Source organism: Lissotriton vulgaris, chromosome 6, assembly GCF_964263255.1.
Source record: "Lissotriton vulgaris chromosome 6, aLisVul1.2, whole genome shotgun sequence".
Lineage (NCBI taxonomy): Eukaryota > Metazoa > Chordata > Amphibia > Caudata > Salamandridae > Lissotriton > Lissotriton vulgaris.
This window is the reverse complement of record NC_141694.1, coordinates 1,234,039,686-1,234,063,377: the sequence shown is the minus strand read 5'-3', so window position 1 is coordinate 1,234,063,377 and position 23,692 is coordinate 1,234,039,686. Positions and strand designations below refer to the sequence as shown.

At 41.1% G+C, this 23,692-nt stretch overlaps 1 protein-coding gene across 3 annotated transcripts in view; it reads right to left on the bottom strand.

Moving 5' to 3' along the window:
* Positions 1-23,692, bottom strand: part of FYN (FYN proto-oncogene, Src family tyrosine kinase) — a 493,823-nt gene that overhangs the window by 88,853 nt on the left and 381,278 nt on the right. For all 3 annotated transcript variants that reach the window (XM_086927332.1, XM_086927330.1, XM_086927331.1), the window contains 3 exons: positions 17,115-17,213; positions 6,766-6,869; positions 2,031-2,180 (listed from right to left, as the gene is read on the bottom strand). In XM_086927332.1, the coding sequence (XP_086783458.1) occupies positions 2,031-2,180; positions 6,766-6,869; positions 17,115-17,213 (353 nt within the window). The remainder of the gene's footprint in view (positions 1-2,030; positions 2,181-6,765; positions 6,870-17,114; positions 17,214-23,692) is intronic.

Sequence of the window (23,692 nt, the reverse complement as noted above, 5' to 3'; positions counted from 1 at the left end):
TCCACGGGTTAGGGGGCGCAATACTTTCTTTTAAAATGTTGCCCGGGCACTGGCAACCCACGTTACGCTGCTGAGTAAGGCCCCCAAACTCTAGAGGAATTCATGCTAAAATCCCTCTATGTTTGCGCCAGTCATTATGATTTCCTTGATACACAAAGACACAATCAGTGGGCTGTTTTTATCAGCTCTCATCACTGTGGTTACAAAGTGCGTCTATCATCCTGCAGCAGTATGGCAGCCATGTTTGCGTTACACATCAAACAAAACCGACAACAATAACGTCATCAGTTGATTTGAAAGCCATTAACATCTTTGCTGCTAATGGAATTCCCCTCCTGTGCTGTCCCTCATTGAAATGGGTGTGGTCGTGACGGAACCATTCCGTCATCAGCACAGCCCAACCGTGACTGATGACGGAATGGTTCCGTCACAAGCATCGAAGGGGTTAACGGCGCACCATTTAAAGGACGTTCTATACTTGGAGAAGTTGTCAGCAACTTGTCAAGCTATTTCTTTTCTGAAATGTGCTAAAGGCTTAAACAAATACACTACTTGAATATTTCAGATTGAGGAATGATTGACAAATTAACTAGGTAGGGTAGGTCTTTGGGTATGATTGCTACATGTAAGTTAATGATTCTTGTTTAGTGACAAATCAGAATTCATTAAGTTTGAAATCGACAAATACACATTTAGACAAAGGAGAACATTCAACACACTCAAGATGGAGGCGGTAAGAGTGCTGACAAAACAAAACTGAAGGCAATACCATTCAACACAGCCGACAATGACGTGTAGAAGGACACACTCGCGATAACTCAAACAGGTCCTGTGTAATCTATAGGGCTCTCCACTGCTGTCCACAGAATCCCTGTGGACATTCGACATTTCATAAATTACAGAACCTTCCTTTGGGACTACTTCACTGATTTAAAGAGAATAGGGATGCATTCACATGATCTACAGGCCATTGACAGTGAATGGGAATGGAATGTTTGTTTTATCTACTTCTAAAGAAGAGACACTGTGCCCTCCATCTAACTCCCTCCCTCCATCACCGAGGGCAGGATCACACTTCAGGGCGGACAAGACACTGGTTAGAGCACAACATGACAATGAGAACAACACAAGAATGCAACAAAGCAAACATAGCCGTTCGGAATGTCCGCAGGACCCATTCCCACCCAAATGCTTAAATGAGAAACATTGGTCATCACAAACAAAACTAAAAACAAAAACAGAAAAACTGACTGGTACTTTCTGTTCAAGATAAGCAATAAAAGTGAAGGACAGACTCGCTATTCTTATTTCCCCATCCCCATATCTTGATGACACAACTATTAATACATATTGTCAAGCCACGTAGATGAGGGATTAAGAATAGTAAATCCATCCTTACCTTTATTTGCTTACTTTGATGACATAGTGGTATTCAATTTCTACAGCAGTTCCTAATATCCATGACCACTAAATTCTGATGTATAACCTATGTTCAAGGACTTATGAGTTTGTAGTAAGGTAACTGCTATACTTGCATACGCATGAATATGCCGACTGAGAAGCTCAGCGGCTTGAGAGATGGATCTAGTTAAAAATGCTTTTGCCAACATAAGCCTGCAGTTTGCAAGTTCACTGGTTTATCTCATTGGTAATTTCCAAAAATGGTTTTGGGGACAAGGAGACACAGTAGTAGGTAGAGTAGCACTCTGCTTAAAGCAACAATGTACCAGGCATGGAAGACACTCTGGAGGAGGGGCACTTAAAAAAAGCATTCTACTCTGAGAGCGCAGTCGTCTTCCACTGAAAATTATGTGTATCCCTCTCTGGGGCTAAATTTAAGAAAAAAATATCAATGCCACGACATACAATGGTCCGTAACTGCCATTATAGTCTAAAACATGAGCAGAAGGCAGTGAAATAAAAGTTTTGTCTATAGCCACTATGACAAAATATTGGGCCCTTTCACAACTCCTTCATTCATGAACAAAAGACGATACTCTCAAATATAAAATGCATTTTTTAAAGGGTACCTGAATAATGGTGAACCAGCTGCTGAAGAGTTTCAAACTGGGCCCGAGTTGTGATGTAGTAGCCGCCATTGTCGAGTTTACGTATCTTATAATGTTTTACATGGTCTCCTTTCATATCGTCCCAATCACGAATAGACAGTGAATAGGCACCTAAAAAAGCAGAACAATAGTAATAATTACAAACACAATCAAGGCTGTGCAAAAAACAAAAAAATTACCTGAATCATGATAATCTTCTGGAAAGGTAGGCTATACTATGCCATTTTATTGAGGAAATAAAAACAACGTATTACCAACCTTTGTACGATGGTATTTGTACAAAGGTTGGTAATACTTTGTTTTTATTTCATCAACAAAATGGCATTGCATGCCTCTTTTTTGCTAAAATAAAAACAAAGTATAACCAACCTTTGTACAAATCATATTGCTATGGAAGTCCAACTGGGCAAAACATAATAAATCCATGATCACGGTATTAGACTGTAACTATGCATTTGCCAGAGCTATTAAAGTACAGTTCTCTAAAATTGTGTTAATCAAAGGACTGTACTGGAATCCATTAAGTTGTGCACTGCCGGAGGACAGGTATTCTTTCTTAATACTTGTAGAAAGGGTTTTTTCAAAGAGTGGATGGGAAGGGTTTTTTCAAAGAGTGGATGAGGGGTTGGAGGTATTTATTTTGTAATTTGCCTGTGGAGAAGGGTGAAAATGGAGAATGATGGTGTTGGGCAGTAGTAGGGCAATTTTTTTTCAAATTCTTTTTTTACATGTTTGGTGCGGCTCCCTCATTAGGCCTCTGCCCAACATGCATGTTGAAAGCATGTGCAGGTATGAGGGGTCTAAATTCAACATAAAATTCACTCTGCAACCGATTTGATGTCACTCAGAAATGTTTGGTGCAAAACATCCCCTTAATTCACAGCTAGCCATCTATAATATTCAAAGTTAATTTCAAGAATAGTTTTAATCTACAGAGGCACCATATGTTGTGCACCACATGAGAAAGGCAAAAAAAACAATTGATGGACAGAATTCAGAACAATGTCATACATTCACCCCAGTGCAGAGATCTGGGCCTAAATCCATCGTTTTTTTGCTCACCGTGCCATTCCAGTTTGGACACAGCCATATGCAGATCAGGTCCCAGGATGCTTGTTGCCAGTCCAGGGAGGACCTGGCTTGGCAGTTCTGTCTGGACTTCTCCCATGAGGCACAGGGTCAAGACTGAATTGCATATGGCTGGGTCTAAACTGGGGTGGCGTGGTGAGCAAAAGAACAATGGATTTAACCCAGATCTCTTGACTGGGGATGAATGTATGATTTAGTCAGCATTCCGTCCATCATTTGTTTGCGTACCACATGAGAAAGGGGCATGAGAGGAGACAAAGTGGGCTGGTTAGGGGGGGCGTCCAGCCTAATAAACCCCCGCAATCCCCTGCTTAGGACTATATATTCCATGTGCACAGGATTGACAAACCCCGCCATCTCTCAGGACCACAAAAGAGTCCCTTTATGAAGGGTATTAAAGAACAAAGGGAGATAGCTAGGGGTAAAAAGCGCTGACGTCCAGAGAAAGGAAGTGAAGAGCCCTTCACAAGTAAAACATTCATTAAGAAAGGTGCCTTGTGTGTTCTGCTCCTTACACAAACCAAGTTTCTACCAGAGTAATTGAAGTAGTGTAACAGTCGTTTCCTCATCCTTCATGCATGCAGTGGATGCATTTCATAAGATTATGAAAACTGAAGATTGTTTTAGAATTTTCTAATATAGATCTTTTCTCAATTTAAATATTGTACTGGACACAGTACCTATTCCGATACATATTCTATATAAAATAGACAGACTGACGCACTTTCCCGCATGTAATACACCAGTTGTGCCTACAATGTTTTGTTATAGGCTAGAGGAAAGGGATAGCATTGCTTGCCATCACGATTAAGAATAGTCAAAAAGCTACAACTTGTATGTGGCAACTTCATTTGACTGGTTTTTTTCTGACTACTCCCATGACACACCCTTACAACCACTATCCTAATATAGGCAAAAATGAAAAGTATTCGTATTAGAGCAAGATTGACGTCAATGAATGTGCCCCATTGGTAGTTTCAGCAGACAAAGGATCTTTTATGCCGGTGGGAAAACATGGGATTTGCAAAGTAAAGCAATTGCTTGTATCAATGAAGATATGTGTTTATCTGTGCAATACCAGTTTCTTGAACTCACAAACGAGTCCGATGAAATGTACTGATGCCGCTGAGTGGAAAATCGAATTGTGGGAAGCTCTTCAGAGATTGCAAATTAAATACATTTGCTATATATACATATTTTTAATTTAATATTTCTCTGTAGAAGATACATTTCTTTGTAGAGACTTCAGTATTTGAAAAAACTCTCATCTTTCTCTCGTGAATAAAGGAAAGAATGCACCAGTGTAGAGTGGGTGAGGACGATGAGTAGGGAACAAATCACCTCCTTGAGTTAACAAAATCCTGTAAAGAATGCCTTTTGACATCAATAACAGTGCAATGTTTATTTAAGGCACAGCGATGAAATCGTAAACCAAGAATCATTTAAATGAATGCCAGATTTCAAATAATGTCTGTGGGTTGTTAGCGGGGAATTCTTCAGTATGTCTTCTTTTTTTTCCTCAGGAGGCGGAGTACCAGAATGACAAATTAGAGACCCTTGAAAACGTTTGTGTTATTGTCAGAGAGACACAAGTTCTAGTTTATCAAGATCGATGAGAAAAGTCTAGTTGTAGTCAGAGATGGTTCGGATTCTCCCAGACCCCTCCAGTGACGTTTCTAGTACAACACATATGACAAGGAACTGGCTGCTGGGTTGTAATATCTGCTATATATGCTCTCATACCAAGTGAAACATCTATCAAGGTCAAGAATAACCTTGGTACAGAATTGAGAAATGAAGAAAGGCGAGAAAAATCAATCAAGTTTCTATCAAGGTCTGAATGACCATGCTGCAGAAATGAGAAAGGAAGAAAGGTGAGAAAATCCTCAGACAAGAACTTCAGCTGGTATTGAAATAATGAAACCAGAAATTGCAGAACCTTTACAGGGAGCAACAATACTGCTGTGAGGGTTCAATGAATAGCTAAATACCTCCACTCTTGATAGACAACAGTCTTAAATTGCTAGCACAATTCACTTTTAAGAGGTGGTTAACATAGGCAAGTTGAAGATCCAGTTGAATGGCGGGCGTTCCTTTTACAAGATGCTACAAATTAGCCTGGATGGCTGTCCATTGAGAATGGTCCATGAAAAGATGAGATCTTCCCTTGAGAGCTTGTTATATATATATATATATATATATGTTGCAAGAGCTCGTCCTGGCTTCCACGAAAACCAAACAGCCACACCAGCAAAAAGACGAGGTAGACCCGTATAAGTGCTTCTTTTTTATTTAGTCGTTAAAGTGCAACCACATCAGCCACGACGCGTTTCGGCAGATCCCTGCCTTGATCACATGACCATCATATATATATATATTTATATATATATATATATATATATATATATATATATATATATATATATATATATATATATATATATATATATATATATATATATATATACACTGTAGTCTTCTGAACTCTTAAAAAGATTTCTAAGCTATTGTTCATGAAGAGGGGAATTGTTTTCAATTGAGTTCTCAAAAGGTATAATTACAAATGCTCTTAAGGAGTGTGCAGGCGAATTAAGTAGTGTCTTTTTAAGGTGGCTCATTAGAGACAAAAAATAAATTCTGCCCTGACCACTGAAATCAGAAATTGTAAAGCTGGAGAAGAGAAGCTGTCTGCCTCCACAACTTGCTGGGAACACAAACGGATCCTTCAGCCATCAATTCCCGACTTGTGCCTGTGATATTTTCCTAGGTTGCAGAAAGTCATCTTATGTCCTGTGGAGAATATTAAAGCTCAAATCTGCTGGTCCCATTTGCAGAACTCTCACCCTTAACCCAGGGAGAAAAAAGAAACAACCGTTCTTATGAAAAGGGTAGGCTGCTGAGGAAAATACAATTCAAGCAGGAAATACTCAGAGTCGGATACCTCCATCGCCTCAGCCTGGCATTATGTTCCGAGGAATAACCTTGTACAAAATGGTAGAGTGTCTTTTCACCATTTTGTGTAGTGAGAAGAGACATCTCACTAGGGTGTTTGGACAAAATATTGAGCCAAAAATATTGTGTGGACCAAATATCGTGTCAAGAATATTGAGGATAAAAATACTGTGAAGGTAAGTTTCTATAGGTAAAAAAAGTTTTTCTATACTTAAGTCCACATATATGTACCTTGACGATAGATATAAAAGTAGAGTAAAGGATAGTAAATCTATACTTACCTTCTCGATATTTTGGTCCTCAATATTTCTGACATGATATTCTGTCCACAAAATATTTTTAGCTTCAATATTTTTTCAGACAACACTCACCACATCAAAAGTAAACAGGAAATGTGAACTTCAACAGAGTTCATTGGTAGATACACTTCCCAACGGACTTGAGATCACAGTTTAAGGCAATTTTCACAACTTTAATTAGTATTTATAATAGTCATGGTACTGCTTTCATAGTTGTATGTAATGTGAATAATGTAAAATGATTATAATTGGGAAAATTATAGTGAATTTCCAATAACTTTACCAGATTTTGAGGTGGTAATTACTGGACACAGTCAACCACAGGGCAAGATATAAGTAAAGCATACCCAACCTACCTTTGGTGGTCTCACTCTCTCGTATGAGGTAAGTACCTCTAGGGTTTCCAAAGGATAACAGCTGCCTCTCAGCATCCTTTCGGCCAAGTTTGCCAAAGTACCACCTTTGATAAATTACAAATATTATATTAACACACTGACAAACACATCAATATAGGTATAAGAAGTGAGCATTTAAGTCCATGTGCTAATAATGAAGAATGCAACCATGAATAATGATGTTCATGGAGAAGTGATTATGAAGAACCCATTATAAAGAAAACTGTACTTTAGACTCCTTAATAACTGTGAAGAAACCAGTATGAGGAACATCAGAATAAGGAAAATCTTTGACAACAATCCTAAATGTAACCTTAACTCTCATCCTGAAAACAGCCGTATATCTAAACCTGACACCATCCAGAAACCTGACCTCAAGTCTAAATCTTACTTTAAACCTACCATGAAACATAATGTTAACCCTAAGCCGTATCCTTACCCCTGCATCTTACACTTACTCTAACCCAGAGTTTTCCAAAGTCTGTGTCGCGACACGGTACTGTGTCGCCTGCCATGTGCGGGTGTGTCGCGCGATGACACGCAGTCTAATCATTGTTAGTGACGCAATACGGCTGCGGAGACAAGAGAGGGAGACTGTTAGGTAAGCGGATGTGCATCTGGCCTCTTTCACTTTGCAGCCACAACACATGTGCCGTCTGGTCTGCAGAGTAAAGTATGTTGGTGGCGGATTGTTCCATAAGGCAGAGGTAACTTCAGCCAAATGAATGCTCCTTTGCTGAGCGATAACGACCACACAATGGAATATGCACCCACCACTAGACGGCAGCCTAACAGCGATGAGTGCATTGATCGAAGACTACCGTTCTCTGGTCGTGGCAGGTTAGAAAATGGCACCACATTTAGGAAGAACAGTGATGAGCAGGAAGCTAGCGGTAAGAATAGAGTAGTAGTAATATCACCTCAGATTATCAAAAGGGCGAGAATCACATGTAAACCAAGCACACATTCACTCCGTGTCTGATTCCACCGGCTCGCACAGCTTCCTCCGAGACCGCCGCACTGCGCCAGGATCTCTCTGTCCGTAGCCTGGACTATAAACTCGAGCACCGCCTCAGTTTCCTTGTCCCCCAGGGCCAGGTTGCCTTCAACCACCTCTCGGTCTTCGTCGTCAGGCGATTCCCACTGCTTTCAAGCGCCAGCAGCACCCGCAATTCCAGGCCGCAGCAAACACTAGATCCAACCCCCAGGCCCAGATAATCATTTTGGAAAGAAAGGTAGATCTTCTTTATTGCCTCTTGTGTAATCCAAAATTTTTGTTTTAGCCATACCAGGCTACTCAAAAAGGTTACAACTGTGGATGCACATGTGACATACAAGTAAGAAATGTGGCTAGGAATAATTTTTTACATCTAAAAAACCCACGTCAAGTCTTTCCTACTCGCAGCAAAGGAACGAGCACTTGCTGTGGAGGCATTGCCTAATTTTGGTTTGGATTTTTTTTTTTATGCCAGTGAACCCATAAAGGTCTCCTCACCTCAAAAACGGACCAAAGTCAGAGGGTAAGCAGCAATGATAAGATAGGTCCCACCCGGCACACAAGCACACCAGCTGGTGATGAGACTGTCCGAGAGCTATAGGCTGCTAACACTATTGAATAAAGCCTGTAAGAGAACAGCTGCTTCTGTGGTGTTTCAGGGGGAGTCGAGCCCCCCACAACCCTCTCCACAGCTGGTGGTGAGGTAATCCACCCCTTGTGATGCCATAATGTGGTAAGAATGTGAGTGGGGGTGGATTCTATCAATGACGTGTTCAGTGGCCGTGTGCGAGCTCCATTGGCCACTGTGTGTGCGTGGATCCATACGCGGACATACATGCCATTAGTTTTGAAATGGACATGTTGCCTCCAAGTAACACAGCATATGTTGTTTGTGTTCTAAGAATGACGAGGGGCACACGTGGAGGACTCTGTGCGCCATGAATGTTGTGTTGTGCGTGTAATGTACTGACTGGGGGGTACTTGATGGAAGGTGTGCCTGAGCACTTAAATCACTGGCACTGCCAAGGTCATGGGTCAGTTGACATCAGACCATGCAGAAGGACTGCTCATCACTTCCCATGGACATGCTTATCTGGTACAATATTGATAGAACAAGATTTAGTTTTTCCTCAGTGTGGTATTACCTCCAAGTTCTGCAGGACGGAATGGGGGAAAATGCTGTAATACTGCATGTTTTTCCGTTTTCAATACTTAAAATCTCAGAATATTGTAGTTTTTCGCAACACTAATTTTGCCTAGTTTTAATTTACCTGTTCGACTTTGTGCAGCAAAACAAAACAGGTCAGTGCAATGCTTTCCAAACTTTCCGCAGCCAGATGCAATAATATGGAAAAAATAAGTAAAAGACAGAATGCAGAGGCCATAATATGATTGCTCATCTTTATTTACACATGGCTTAATTTATTTACACATTCTAGTAGTATTGGTTATGTGCAATAGTTGCTCTGCCTCCTCCTGTTAGTCACATTCGTGACCCCTCATGTCAGTCAGCCTCCACCTGTCAGTCCCTCCTGCTTTAAAAATCCCTCACCTCCTCCTGTCATTCCTTCCTGCCACATCCCTGATTGCTCCCCTTCTGTCAGTGCTGTTGTCTAGCAGCCTCCTCCTGTAAGTCCCTCCTGTCTGCCGAACCCCTGACCACCTCTCCTGTCAGTACTCATGCCTGACAGACTGCCCCCATACTTGCCTGACAGGATCTGCTTCCTCTCCTACTTTTCATCAAGTCATGACAGGCATACTCTTCCTTCCGTCCCCTGCTTGATTTTCACGCAGTGGGTTCAGTTTCTCTTGCCTGACTATGCCTCCTGTCTGACTGGCTCTGTCACCTGTTAGACTGCCTTTCCTTTTGCCCTGCAGACTCTGCGCCCTCTCCTGTCTTTCATTGAGCTGTAGTAGGCAGATTCTGCTTCCCTACTTTCCTCCTTCCTCTTCCTGACAGAGTCTACTGCACTCCTACCTGGGCAGTTTTGCCAGTCACTGTATTTGTTAGAACGGATTTACAATTGCTTTATTAAACTTTCTGCTTTCTCATATTTGCTTGAAAATGCACCAGTTGCCCACACTTTTTTACAAATTTTCTTGGTGGGAGAACTCCCCGAAAGTGGTTCGGGCTCGCTCGCTACACTTGCTCGCTACACTGCATTACCGTGTCGCGAAATGATGCATGTCGAAAAAGTGTGCCACCAACATGAAAATGTTTGGAAAGCTGTACTCTGACCCAAAACCGAACCATAATCACAGGCCTAACCGTGAAATCTAAATGAAAGCATACATCAAACCTAAACTTTAAAATAATCCCAACAAAACCCCCATATTTTATCTTTCAAACAACTATCCCAAAACCTTTTTCCAGGGCAAACCATCCTTTTTTTATACATATACATCACCCCTAGTGTAGGCCTAAACAGACCTGAGTGCAGTGTACTTAAACATTTGGACATGTACTATTCATGTTTACCTGTCATGATAGTGAAAAACGCTTACATTTGTTTTTCACTACTGCAAGGCCTACCTTTCCTATAGAATAACATTGGGTTTCCCTACATTTAATAAGTGATAACTTTCGATAGGGAGCAAGAATGAACGTTGAGTTTGGTATCTAAAGAATTATAATTTAAATATCTCTTTAATGGTAAAGTCAGATTTGTTGTCACAATTATGAAAATGCCATTTTTAGAAAGTTTACAACACCAACAGTGCCACAACTGACCAATCATTTCAACTTCAAATCATTTGTGACTGCTTTAATCAATAAAGGCGGACACCATTTATACAGACTGTAGACAAAGGGAGAATAGGTGTTGGCAGGATGGACCATCTCAGATATGATGAGCGGGAGGAGCTGTCACCTACCACATTTGCACATCTCAATGGCCTAGTCCGAAACACTCACAAATGGTTTTGACACTAGTCCTTTGTGATACCAGACAAGCCCAGGTATAAACATTGGACCTTCAGACCCAACTCTTCAGTACACCTCTGGAATTGTGGAAGACTCAGTAGGACTGCTGTGCTGCTCCGCAAGAAGGACTGCTACTTTGTTGCCCTTCTGGCTGAGTGAAAAGGACTCTGCCTACATCTTGACCCCCAGCACCACCAAAGTGACTCCAAGGGCTTCTTGCCTGGCCTTCTGATCAGAGCCTCAGGGACAGGAAAGGTTCCAACTGCCTTGACTCTATCTGCTATAAGTCTTGCCCCCCCCCCCTCAAGTGGTGCCACCCCAGTCCCAGAACATTGGAAGTCGGGCTGAAGGTGCTCTGTCAGCTCAGTTGTGGTCCCATCAGAACAACACAGCACAATGTATTGCTGAAAAACCCTGCATCAGAACTGCTGCATGACACATCCTCACAGGACCTCCGCAGCCGCTCGAACCACTGTTGTGGGGCGCTTCTTGATGCAAGTCTTTGCATCAAAGCGCCACAGCTCTAACTGGGTCCCTGTATCCAGCTTGCATTCCCTCGTGGTCTTCCTGAACTTGTTACTTTGTTCTGTTCTGCTACAACCAGATAATCTGAGTTGTCGCTTTGTGCTTTTAGACACTATTTTTATCAAAATGTCTCCGGTTCTCCGGATTAGATTTTTATCACTATGGTCTGAAATAATTAATCAAAATATACTCTTTCTTTCTAAATTGCTGTGGGATTTTCCTTGTGTCATGTTTTCACTTTTATTACTGTTTGAAATGCTGCATAAATACTTTACAAATGACCTCTAAGTTAAGCATGACTGCTTGTGCCAAGCTACCAAAGGGTTAAGCCAGGTTAATTTGGAGTTTGCTTGTGACTTCACCTGGACAGAAATTGTGATTGCTACTCGAGTAGGGTTGCAACCCCTCAACCAGTAACCCAATTTCCAACACGTAACCTTACCTTTACCCATGTACTTACAATTACCCTGACTCGCAGTCAAACCCTAACTCCAGTCTTAATCTTAAACCTACACTCAATCTATCTAAAACCTTGACTGTAACTTAACTTAAAAAAAACTCAACAACAAACTTTAGCCCTTCCCTTCACATAATCCTACCATAGTCGTTTTCCGACATCTAAACCCAACCCCTAGCCCAGTAACCCTGACATTACGAAAAGGACGGGTTTCCAATGTTTGTTTTTTCATTACATCTCAAACCAAACATTTTCATGCTTCTTCATTTTATTTTCCCCATTTAAGATTTCGTTAGTATGTCATTTTTTACAGTATTATGTATTGATATATTAATTTGCACCTATGAAGGATAACTTCAGTAAAGTTTCAACCTGGAGAAGGTTACAAAAATAATAATGAGCGGCTGGGTGTAGGGAGCATGAATGGGGGTAGTGGAATATGTTTAAGGATATGGAAAAGAAAAAGGAATGGGGTGAAACTTGAATCACCAAAAAGCGTTCCTTGCCAATGTTCCATTATAGCTGCTGTATTAATTCGAACTAATGACAGATTAATCAGATGCTGTCAAGATAGTTCACTGGGCTGATCATACACATGCGCCTAGTGCCTGGTGAAGATCTGTAGGTCACAGATTTAAACCCTAGCCAGGACAAAGGCTGTCAATGCCTAATGTTTATATTAACATCTCTTATAGCATCTCTTACTTGAGGTAAAAAGACAGAAGCAGTCATAACATATTTATATTTATTATTGTTGTTGATGTCATTCAAGAGGTTTTCATAGTTAATAGTGTCTTCTACATTTTAGTAACAGCAGATTGTCTCATAAAAGCTGTGTGCTGACTATTAACAATTACCTACTATTTATTTTAATGATCATAGGAGCAACCAAATAAGCCTGTAATAAAATCGGCAGTGGGGTGACTGCTGTTAATTTGAAGGTACCTTAACGCTTGTAAGTAGAGTTTGCTGTCAAAGAATACATTGTTTAATTGCATCCCCTTACTTAGTTGGAGTAAACCAAGAGAGGGGAAGTGCTCTTGCCTATTTCTGAAAACGAAGGGCCTTATTTAGTCTGTATGACGGAGTATCCTGTCCTCCAAACTCTAAATAAATCCCCGAGATTTCTTAAGATTAAGTTAGTCTCCTGCAGTCACTGCAGGGAGTCTCTGGAAGTAGTTGGTCATTTGTTAAGCATGTCCATGCGAATGTTTCCTTAGTACCTTATAGGACTGCACACTGGATTAATTACCTTCTAAAAAAATAGGTATGAAACTTGCTCTGAAGCCAGGAAAAATGAGTCCCAAACAGTTCCATTAAATTATGAGACTCTCCTAGTGCAATAGGGGACTGATATATGTACATGAAGTTCTCAAATTGTGGGTGTGAATTGCACACAAGATTTTTTGGCCAGCCTGTCATTTTGCAATGCAACATACATAGAACACATCACAAAATGTGCATGCACCAGAGGGGCACAAAGTTACATGCCAAATAAATATGAATTAGGCCGGTCGCTACTTGCAATCCTCTACAATTGGGTATGACTGCACGGATTTTGGCCTACAAGCAGTGGCGTAACAAAGGCCCCCGCAGTGAGGATGGGGGCCCCAGGGGGCCTGAGGGCTCCTAAGTGAATCAGAGAGGAGCCCATCTCTATGTAATTTGTAGGGGGGATCCCTCAAGTTTTGTTGCACCACTGCCTACAAGGCACAGTAGACCTCTATCATTGTGTTAACATTCTAACTTTTTTTTTATAGAGGCCTGTCTCTTTTGACGGATAAGTTCTGCTTTTAAAAAATGATTTCGTTTTTAGAAGACATCTCAGGAGCGCCCGCATCCTCTTCTTCCTGAGGTAGCCCGACTTAATTCACAAATGGAAAATTGTCCCCTTTGTGAATCATATATCCCCCCCAGCTCGGTGTTGGTATTTAATCAGTGATTTGTGGCTGCAACTGCAGTGCCAAAAATAAAATAAAATGTACCTTATTGCCGTATCTCTCCATCTCTATTCCACTTTGGACGCGGGCCAGAACAGGAAGCACACAGCATCCCCTGAGCCAAACACAACGCTGTAATGCAGTGTTGTGACTGGTCTGAGCGCCATGGTTCGGAGCTCAGCCAGGGAATGGGGGCCTGAGCATGTTCTCCACCCAGGCTGATACAAGAAGTGCGCATGACTCTTTGGCCAGCCCGAGAGGGACAACAGTCATGCACACTTGGAGTGGGCAAATCACTCCTCCCCCTGCTCCTGTGTGAGCAGCCAGCCCAGCTCCGCCCTGCCCGTAAAGTAGAAGGAGCAAATAAAATGCATTTTATTTTTCCTTTAATTACACTGTTTAAAAGCAATGGGGCGACACTCCTCCATCTTAGCGGAGGAGCCACCACTGACATTTATACTCCCTCCTAATTGCAATTTGGAATTAACTGCAACACTAGTTTTGACAGTCATAAACATGTTTCCAACTCAAAACACTCTTTTGTGGTCGCAAACCAGCAAATTTGTGTGTTGCAAGGTCTGTGACTTAGAAGGGTTTTGTGTAGCTTCTCTTCGTTTTTTTACAAACCAATTCTGAATTGGCGCACTTTTTATGTCTTATAATGCAAAGTATGCATTCCTTAATTCCAGGTACTACAAATCACCAGGGGTTGATGAAAGTTCCAAATTGTTACCCTTGTGTTTGCTTTTTAAATCTGGGATTTTTGTATTCTCATTTTAAGGATCAATGATTGAGAAGACTTTTAACAAGTGTACTTTCCAGAATGAAGATGTATTCTCAAACTTTTGTAAATAATGCGGTGATTCTGCTGGGCACTGATGGTGCAAGCGAATTGTCCATGTCCTAATGGCCCAAGAGCAAAAATCACACTGGCACAAGCAGGAAAGAATAAGTTGGTTATCTAATTAAAACAGAACCTCATATCCTCAAATATAAGTTTAACGTTCATGATGAGTCCATTTGTTGAAATTCTTTTTGGCAGGCATTTACACACAATGTCTAACTGCAAACTGCATTATCTCCATGTGCACGTGTGAATTTAATGGGGCCATCGAATAAATGATGTCACAACACATCTTAAAACCCAAGCTGACCTCATGAAACAAAACAACATTCTAGAACTGTTGGTGGTCCTTAGAGATGCAGGAGGACTATTTGTTCTGTTGACTGGATGGCCCTTTAAGGTGTGAAATTAGCATTGGAGGCGGGAGCTCATCCTTAACAGTGTGAGCTTCTGCATTCTGAGCCACCCCAATTTGTATGAGCATGTGAGAAGGTAGTTCTGACGTCATATCCATTCAGTGCTTTGGATTTGTGCTCATGGTTTGACATTAAAGTGGGCACTTGGCCATTAGGAACTGACCTGGCGCGGAAACAGTGGCCATATTACGCAGCATGCCTGACCCCATTCAAATTCCAAAGCTATGCTGTTTCTGGTAAATTAAGGCAATCTTTACATATGCCGTGCACATGACAAACGTGGCCTATAGACCCTTTCTACAACATGGAATGCGTAGGTGCTCCTCGTGTGCAGCCATATTTCCCAAGAGGTGCAGTATGAGCCCAGAAAAATAAGGTAAGTGGTCCTTCTAGTTTGCAAGCACCTGTCACAAAGGGAAATATTTTGCACTCTCCTATCACCTGGGGAATTGGAGGGTCTTACCACTGCTACAGGAGGCCTGGTATCCATTAGCCTTTAGTGGAGCCGGGGAGCGCAGGTGCTCCAGAGCAGCGATGGATCGACAGGAGACTTGCTACAGATTTTTAGATTTAATACAACTGACATAAAAAGAGCAATAGAAGAACTACTACTAACATAACTCAGACCTGAGTGCAGCACAGAAACCATTTATTGCTGGGGGACAGTATTACTCCACTCCATGACTCCACCCACAATGGGCACAGATAGGCTTGAGAGCTGGATTAGCCATTCTGCCACTCTGGCATTTTTCAGGTGGGCTGAAGGCTAAGAGGGGTGCTGCCGGCGCAGGTTGGACTGCAATGACCCATCCATGCCCTCAAAGCCGTGTTCTAGTTGTGGCCTCCCACATAATAGGGCTGGTTTGGTCACTTTCATCAGGGATATATTTGGTATCCAGTCTGGGCCTTACATTGATTACCCACTGACACTGATGATACAATCCATGACCTTGGCCACACATTGACTGGCATTCTGAAAGGTTTTAATAATTTTTCTCCTGATAAATAGTACGAGTTGCCCAAAACGCATAGAATCTCTAATCTGACATCTAAAATAATATCTAAATATTTGACATTTAAATGTTGATTGCTTTGAATGGAATAAAAGGATTTTCGACTGGAGAAAGGCATATTGATGACTATTATAATTTATGTGTGGTGTCCTGCCTGGACTGCGGAAAGTTGTAACCCCATGAATTTATGGTTTTAATGATCTACTAGGGGGTCAAGGCCAATAGGATTACACGCATGTCTTAAAACATCGAAATTGAGCTGGTTTAATGCGGGAGCGAGAAAGATAATTCTTTGCATACATAGCAGCAGCGAAATCACGATCGGAACCTTTTATCTGTAGACTAAAAAAGATCATTCATTTAAAAAAGCTCTGAAATGATACATTTTATTTTTGCCACAAGTACGAGAACTCAAAGATGGTGTTAACAAATTCAACTTAGTTCTTCTTCCTAATGACAGGTCCCAGTCCCCAAGGTATAATACCAGAATTGAGTTTTAAATTTTGTGCTACATAAACACTGCAGCTAGAATATGGACTACCAAAATAAGGTGAAGGTAAATACATGCAGTAAAGCCTAGATTTACTATTCTTACCTCTACATTTATGTAAATTATTATATATGTACCTTTAAAGCATGTAGGTGTGGAGTGAAGATTAGTAAATCATGGTTTAAGGATACAGACAAGTTAAGCATCGGAAGTGATGCAACCAAACCTTGAGGTACACCTCACATGCAGAGGTGTGGCTTACAGTGAAATGGTGGTATTGCTGCAAAGAGGGTTCTTCTGCCTAACAATGGCTGAACCAACATTAGACAATTTTAGTAAAATAAGGGCTGTAAATTCTAGAGCCATACCGTCCATCTTGACAATGTGATGTACGCTTTCCTCATAGAAGCTAGGAACCAAATTTTTAAGATGAACAAAACCACCTTGTACGTAGGGGAGTCGAAATATTTGCGATGAACCAATAGCCAAAATCAGATGTACATATTTTTTGAAATGTACAACCTGTCTTTACAAAGTCATGTTGGCCGTTAATTGCCAGCTTAATTTTATCATTTTTTAGTGGTGTGGTCCATATCTGAAAAGTACGCTGTTCATGCAAAACTAACCTCCTCATTAATAAAGTTGTCTACTTGCGCTTCTGAAATCAGAATATTCAAACAAGAACAAAATGGAAGGAAAACCTACTCCTCTGCCTGGATGGAGTCAACGGGGGCCACATAGTTGCTGGGAATGTATCCTTTTCCACCTGTTGTCAAGGAACGTGCTTCCCACCAATCCCCTTCCCTGGAGCATGGGCAAGAGAGATAGAAATAGAGAAAAAAAGACAAAAAGAAAAGTGCATTAATTAGCACCATGAGTCAAATTTGTTCAATAGCATATTCAATCAAATATAGTCTAAAACAAAAACTTTCAGAAGAAGTTTATTAATAGATGACAGTTATCATGATGAAAAAAAGATATCGCAATAGTACCAGTACATCTTCGTTGAGGCACTTTTGTGACCCGTATGATAACTACTATCCTGCTAGCCTTAAGGAACAGGTGTTGCTCAAGCCCACAGGGAGCAGCTGCTATTAGGATAGTAGACAATTAATGGATAATTTTGGTATTTTTTTCTGAATAATTCACCACACACTTTACATCGCTTCCATCAACAAATTGCATTAAGGTAATCTTAAGAGGTGTTAATAGATGTAGCTGAATTGAAGATATTTCACAGACAACATGGAGAATTGACCCAAGGATAAGAAATTGTAGAGAATTGCAAATGTTTTTTTTAAAATAATTCTGAATATTTTTCAGAATACCCACTCTATTTGCATGACAGTTCAATCTTAGGTGCTGGTGCCGGACCAAATAATATCACAAATAATGTACTTTATTTTATAGTCTAAATCAGCGCATGTCCAAAATCTAAGAGAACATTCCCTCACTTTTCATTAGTGGGGCAATATATAGGATTTTAGATGGAAGTCCATGCTTGCTTTATATAGTGCTATACAAAAAACAATGATGATGATAAGTATGAAGAGGAAGATGATGACGGTGGTGGTTAACCCAACACAGTGGACATGTTATTCCACTCCCCCTGGGGAAGATTCAATAATATAATTTACAAGGTAAACTCACAGAAGTTGTCATCAGAGACATTAATATATTAAAGTGAAGGGCAACATCTCCATGATGGTTGGAGTGGTTCCTTCAAAAACAAGACAAAGAATTTAGAAGGCTTATTGACTACCAATCGATAAGAAGGTTGGGATGAGTCAAAGTCAATGAGTTGCAAACCACCTGGTGGCTTACAATGAAAGCATTCAGAATTGGATGCGAATGTGGAACCCCCACATATCTCATTCGCTGATCAGTTTGCACAGACACTCAGTGAAAGGAGAGAAGGGAAGTCACAGGGACCCATGCATGATATAAAATGTATGTGCTGTCTCCTGGAACTACTTTCCACGGGAAACGTTGTTTAGAACGCGGTTGTTACATCGCGATGCCATTACATCACGGATGGCGCTCTAGGACAAGGAATAGTATAATTTACTATCCAACACCTTCCCTACGGTATGTAGACTGAAGTTGGAATAGTAAACTATACTAATCCTAAATCCAGCGCCCTCCAACACAAGTCGTTGTAACGACTTGCGTTGTAAAAACCGCTATGTAATGGCATGCGATTTATTAGCATGCGTTGTAATGTCATACAACCCTTTCCACTCCCATTAAGACTCATGATCCTCTGGCACAAAGAAAATATCAGGGCGCTCAATCAGAGTACCCTCATAAATTGGTGCTGTAACACTACGCAGGTAAATATCGAAACTGCAGGAATTTTTTTTCCCCTGCATGTGGTATTACCACATCATTATGAGTTCTACAGATCTTAATGGGAGCAGACGCAATCATGCTTCAAAATTCTAAATATTGCAGATGTTGCCTGCACACATTTCCCCTTTTTTTCTTGGCGAAATTTGTGCAGGGAATATTGTTGTGTGTTTGCAACAGTTTGCACCAGTAATCCCAAATCATGTTGAATCTCCCTTTTTCTCCCAAAGTGGGATTACCAGCCCGAATATGGGCGTGGTGTTTCATGCCACAGCCCTCACTGTCAGCATAAATCTGTCCTACAAGTTCTTCTTGATCTTCCCTACCACCTACATGCACCTCGCTCATAAACACTACCACAAACTGAAGCGGAGTAATTTATACCCTGGTGCTAGTGCAAAAACAGTCCCAAATGGTATGTGAGCTTTTTTCAGAAATGCCTGTTTACAGCCGTGTGCGTGTGGTGCTCGTTTGGCTTTTGCACACGCTTTTGCCATCAATAGTGGTAACTGCAAGCACAAAACAGTAAAATGGGCAAATAACATGTGGAACATGGCTCGTGCGTATTATTCCCCATGTTTAGCAAAGAGAGGTAAGTCGGGCCCAAAAACACTACAGGCAAACTGCACAAACAAACTGAGCGGGGGTATTTTTGCAACTGATGTTGCTCACATGGTCTGCAGTTGATGTTCACACCACTCTATCCCACTCCCTGATGAGTCCAAATAGAAAACCAAGAAAGCACCTGGGGCAGAGAGTACCGTGGGGTGCAACAGGTGTGTGTGCCCATTTTATGCGTCCCCAGCACTTTCGCCTTACATAGGGTGTTGCAGATGCTCATGTGGCCACTTCTGTAAATTGTATAAGGCTGGTGGGCATTCTGAGCCAGCGTGCTCACAAAAGATCATTTGCTTGGGGGTGTGACTCTATGCAAATAAGAGAATCATTTGGTATTGCAGGTGTGCTGTATTACAGATACAATGGCAAAGAAGTCACCAAGAGGCACACTGACTATGCGCCTATAAGAGGCGGTGCACAGCCAGGGCATCCTCCAAGCATGCCACTAGTACCACTTTGATTCTACAAAGGTATGTATTGATGATTGTATTATTACTTGAGGTGAGAGTGGCAAGCTCATGTAATAATAATATTACCTAAGGCAGTCTCTAGGATAGACCTAAAAAAGCCATAAAGTTAGAGAGAAAATACAGATGATACACTGCTCAGATGAGGTTAGAAGAGAAGTGCTGACAGTCAAAAGGTTTTGTGTTACAGGAAAGGGCAGATTCCTCCCCTACAATTTTCCAGGACAGGAGGGTACTATGCTAATTAAATTACATAAACGTAAGAACCAGACTCTGCCTACTGACTGGAATTTGTTGTCATACAAGATGCAATATTATGGTCACTATTCTTCCTAAGAACCAAGTTGTTATATGACAGTGTTTCAAAATATTGCATATTAATACATATTCCTTACAAAAGGGAGTATAGAAAAATTGAGAACTTGAGAGACAATATGAAGAGGCGAACAGTAATTTCACAATATTCCATTTAAAAAAAAAAAATTATAGAGCCATAAATATAACACAGTACAGTACAATCAACAAAGAAAAAGATGGGGGAAAAAGAAAGAATATGTGAAACATAGATTGTACATGAATTATACATTGACGTTGGAAATGTTTACTTCACATAGTTTCAATCCTTAGATGCTTCTGTCATAGTTGGAAAATAGAAATAATAGAAATAAACACGGTATCGGAGTAAATATCAAATACAAAAGTACAAAGAATAACAACAATTTTCCATTTTTTAGGATTGACATATATAAAGTGACAGTGCCCCATTAATCCCATTGGAGGCTAGCCCAAAGCCTATTAAATTTAGCCCAGGAGCAAGGCCCTCTGGCCAGAGCCAAAGCAAATTCCATCTCATACACCTGCCGGAGCAGAACCCAAACTTCACTAACATTTGGATCAACATTGTTGATCCAGTCTCTAGCTATACATAAGGCACATCCTATGATGATAGTAGCTAAAAGACTTGAATACCTTACATCATCACATTTGATCCCCTGGAATATTTCCTTTTCAGTAAGCTCAAAGTTTTGTCTGATAAGTGAAATAAGGGTATTAGAAACCTCACTCCAATATTTTAAGCCTGGGGCAATCAATAAACATGTGCCTTAAGTCTGCAGCGAAGAGTTGACATTTCAGACAGAGTGACTTAATAGAGGGTCAAGATACAGCCCATTTAGCATCAATCGCCAGTGTTTAATACAGCATGTACATTGTCCAATGCTGTTGTAATTTCAAATTGACTGAAGTTACAGCCTCGTCCAGTGCATCCATTGACTCCTGTATTTCCTCAGCCGTTATATCGACCCTAAGAGTCTGACTTAGTTTGGTAGCTATCTGTATGCTATCATCATTAGCTGCAGCAAGAAATTTCTGATAAGCAGCGCAAATTGCGCCTCGGCCGGAACTCATGTATATTCTCAACAGTATTTCCGATGGATTTGGCATGACTAATAGCTGTTGACCGCAGACAAAAAAATCCCTGATTTGTAGGTACTTCAAAAAGGTATTCTGTAATATCCAAAACTTGGCTTCTAATTAGATGAAAGAACGAAACCTGCGGTATCGTACAGTTGTCTGGTCTGATTGATGCTGTTACGTTGCAGGCTTCTTCCGATAGTATCTTAAAATATATTGGGTAGTATAGGATTGCCCTATAGCAGCGTATAATAACAAAGTTGGGGTAAAGAGTATTGCTTACGGATGTCCTGCCAATCCATGGCAATATCTCTAAGTACCTTAAACTTAACTTGCTTGAAGTAGTTAGGATAGGAGGTCTTGTATAATATGAACCCAGCCGACGGACCGAATGCTAACTGATGGGACAGCAGAGCCGGACCAGCATCCTACCCGGAAGCAAGCCCCGAATCCGGACAAGACAAGCAGCCCAGTAGTAGAGCTTGAAGTCTGGAAGCTTAAAACCCCCATGTGTATAAGGTAATTTCAAAAGCCTGAGAGCCCTCCTGGTGCGTCTATACCCCCAAATAAAACTGCCTATAGCACTGTCTAATCACTTGAAGAGGGACCGAGGGACCAGAAGAGGTATCGAACGATATAAGTATAAACATTTTAGGCAATACATTCATTATGATTACGTTGCACCTCCTAAATATGCTGAGAGGAAGCCTGTGCCAGCTGCGCAATTTAGCCGAGACTGTTTTGAGTAACGGTTCGTAGTTTAAAGAAACAATGTTGTCGACCTGACTGCTAAGACAAACATCGTGGTAGGTGGCTCTTTGTGTTACCCCTAGTGCGAGAGGCAGGTTAACAGGTTGAAAGTTTACAATTGCCTGAGTCTTAGCTAAGTTCAACTTATAGCCGGAAGAGCAACCAAATAGCTCAGCCTATCTCGTAATGTTAACTTTAGCTTCTACAGGGTTAGCAGAGAAGACTGCTATATGGTCTATGTATGCAGTAACCTTAAGTTCCATGCCATTGAGACATACTGGAGGTAACCCTCCATTCTGTTGCAGATGCTTTATAAACGGCTCGATAAAAAGTGCAAACAGTAAGGGGGACAATGGGCAGCCCTGCTGTGTCCCCCATTGGACTGTACAAAGGGCAGATGTCATGCCATTCAATTTTCTTGCTGCTACCGGCTTCTTATGAAGCTTCTGCACGGAGGAAATGAATCGAGAGCCAAGACCAAATGTTAGCATAGTCAGCCAGAGAGCTTCCCAGGCAACTCTGTCAAAAGCCTTTTCTGCGTCCACCATGACCATCCCTATCCATTGATCAAGTTTGCCAGAAATATTGAAGGCAGATACAGCTGTGTTGATTTTTTTTTATTTGCGGGGTTTTATATAGCGCTGACCTGACCAGTGGGTATCGGAGCGCTTTACAACAATTACCGGACATGTTAAACACAAATACAATGATGCAGACACTCCCGAAATACGAAAACTGAGAAGATATAATGCCAGAGAAAAGGATAGGGGCTAGCCAACGTATAAGCAAGGCAGAGTGCTAAGTCAATAGTTAGTGCTCCAACAAGAGCTATGAGCCGTCATATCTCTGCCAGGGACAAAGCCATGCTGCTGTGCCGAGACTAACTTGTTAACAGGAGCAAGGCATAAAGCCAGGATCTTAGAAAAAAGTTTGGTGTCAGAATTAATTAGGGATATTGGATGATAAGAACCTCTGTCATCAATTGGTTTCCCCTTCTTAGGGAATAACGATGCCCATACTCAACTGCGTGTAAACAGGTACAAGTATATCCCTGAAAGTTTTATAGAATTCAAGCGGAATAGTGTCCTCACCAACCGCGTTGACTGAGGGCAGAGATTTTATAGCATCCTCGATGTCAACTGCTTCTATATCTTTTTGCAACCCTATAAAGTCAAAGGTGTCGAGTTGAGGCAAGTGAACCTCCTGTAAATATGCACGAAAAGTGTATTTATTGAACGGTTGAGACTCTGAATATAAATTAGCATAAAATAATTTAAAGAGCTAATTTCACAATATTCCACAGACCACTGGAAGATTATTACCAGCTGGTACACAAGTTGTGAGCAGTTCGCATCACGCAAAGGCTGTTCTGATTCGATTCTGATCGTTTAACATGACCCTATGAGGACTGTTGAAAGGATGGCCACTCAGAATGCTTGAAGGACAAGAATCTGCTTGGCTACTCTTTCAACCTATGAGAAGAATATTCTTGTGTTAGAACTACTGTGTTTGACTTCTGCGATCTTTTGCAGTCTACGGTGGCGTGCTCTCTGTACAATTGCATGTTCTGTGGACAGGCTAGAAATGTGCTTGTTTCTCTCGCTCCTCCTTATAGTGCATTTCAGATTTTTTTGTAAAATCAAATTTCGCAAAGTATGGAGACTAAAAATAGCCGATTAAAGCCAA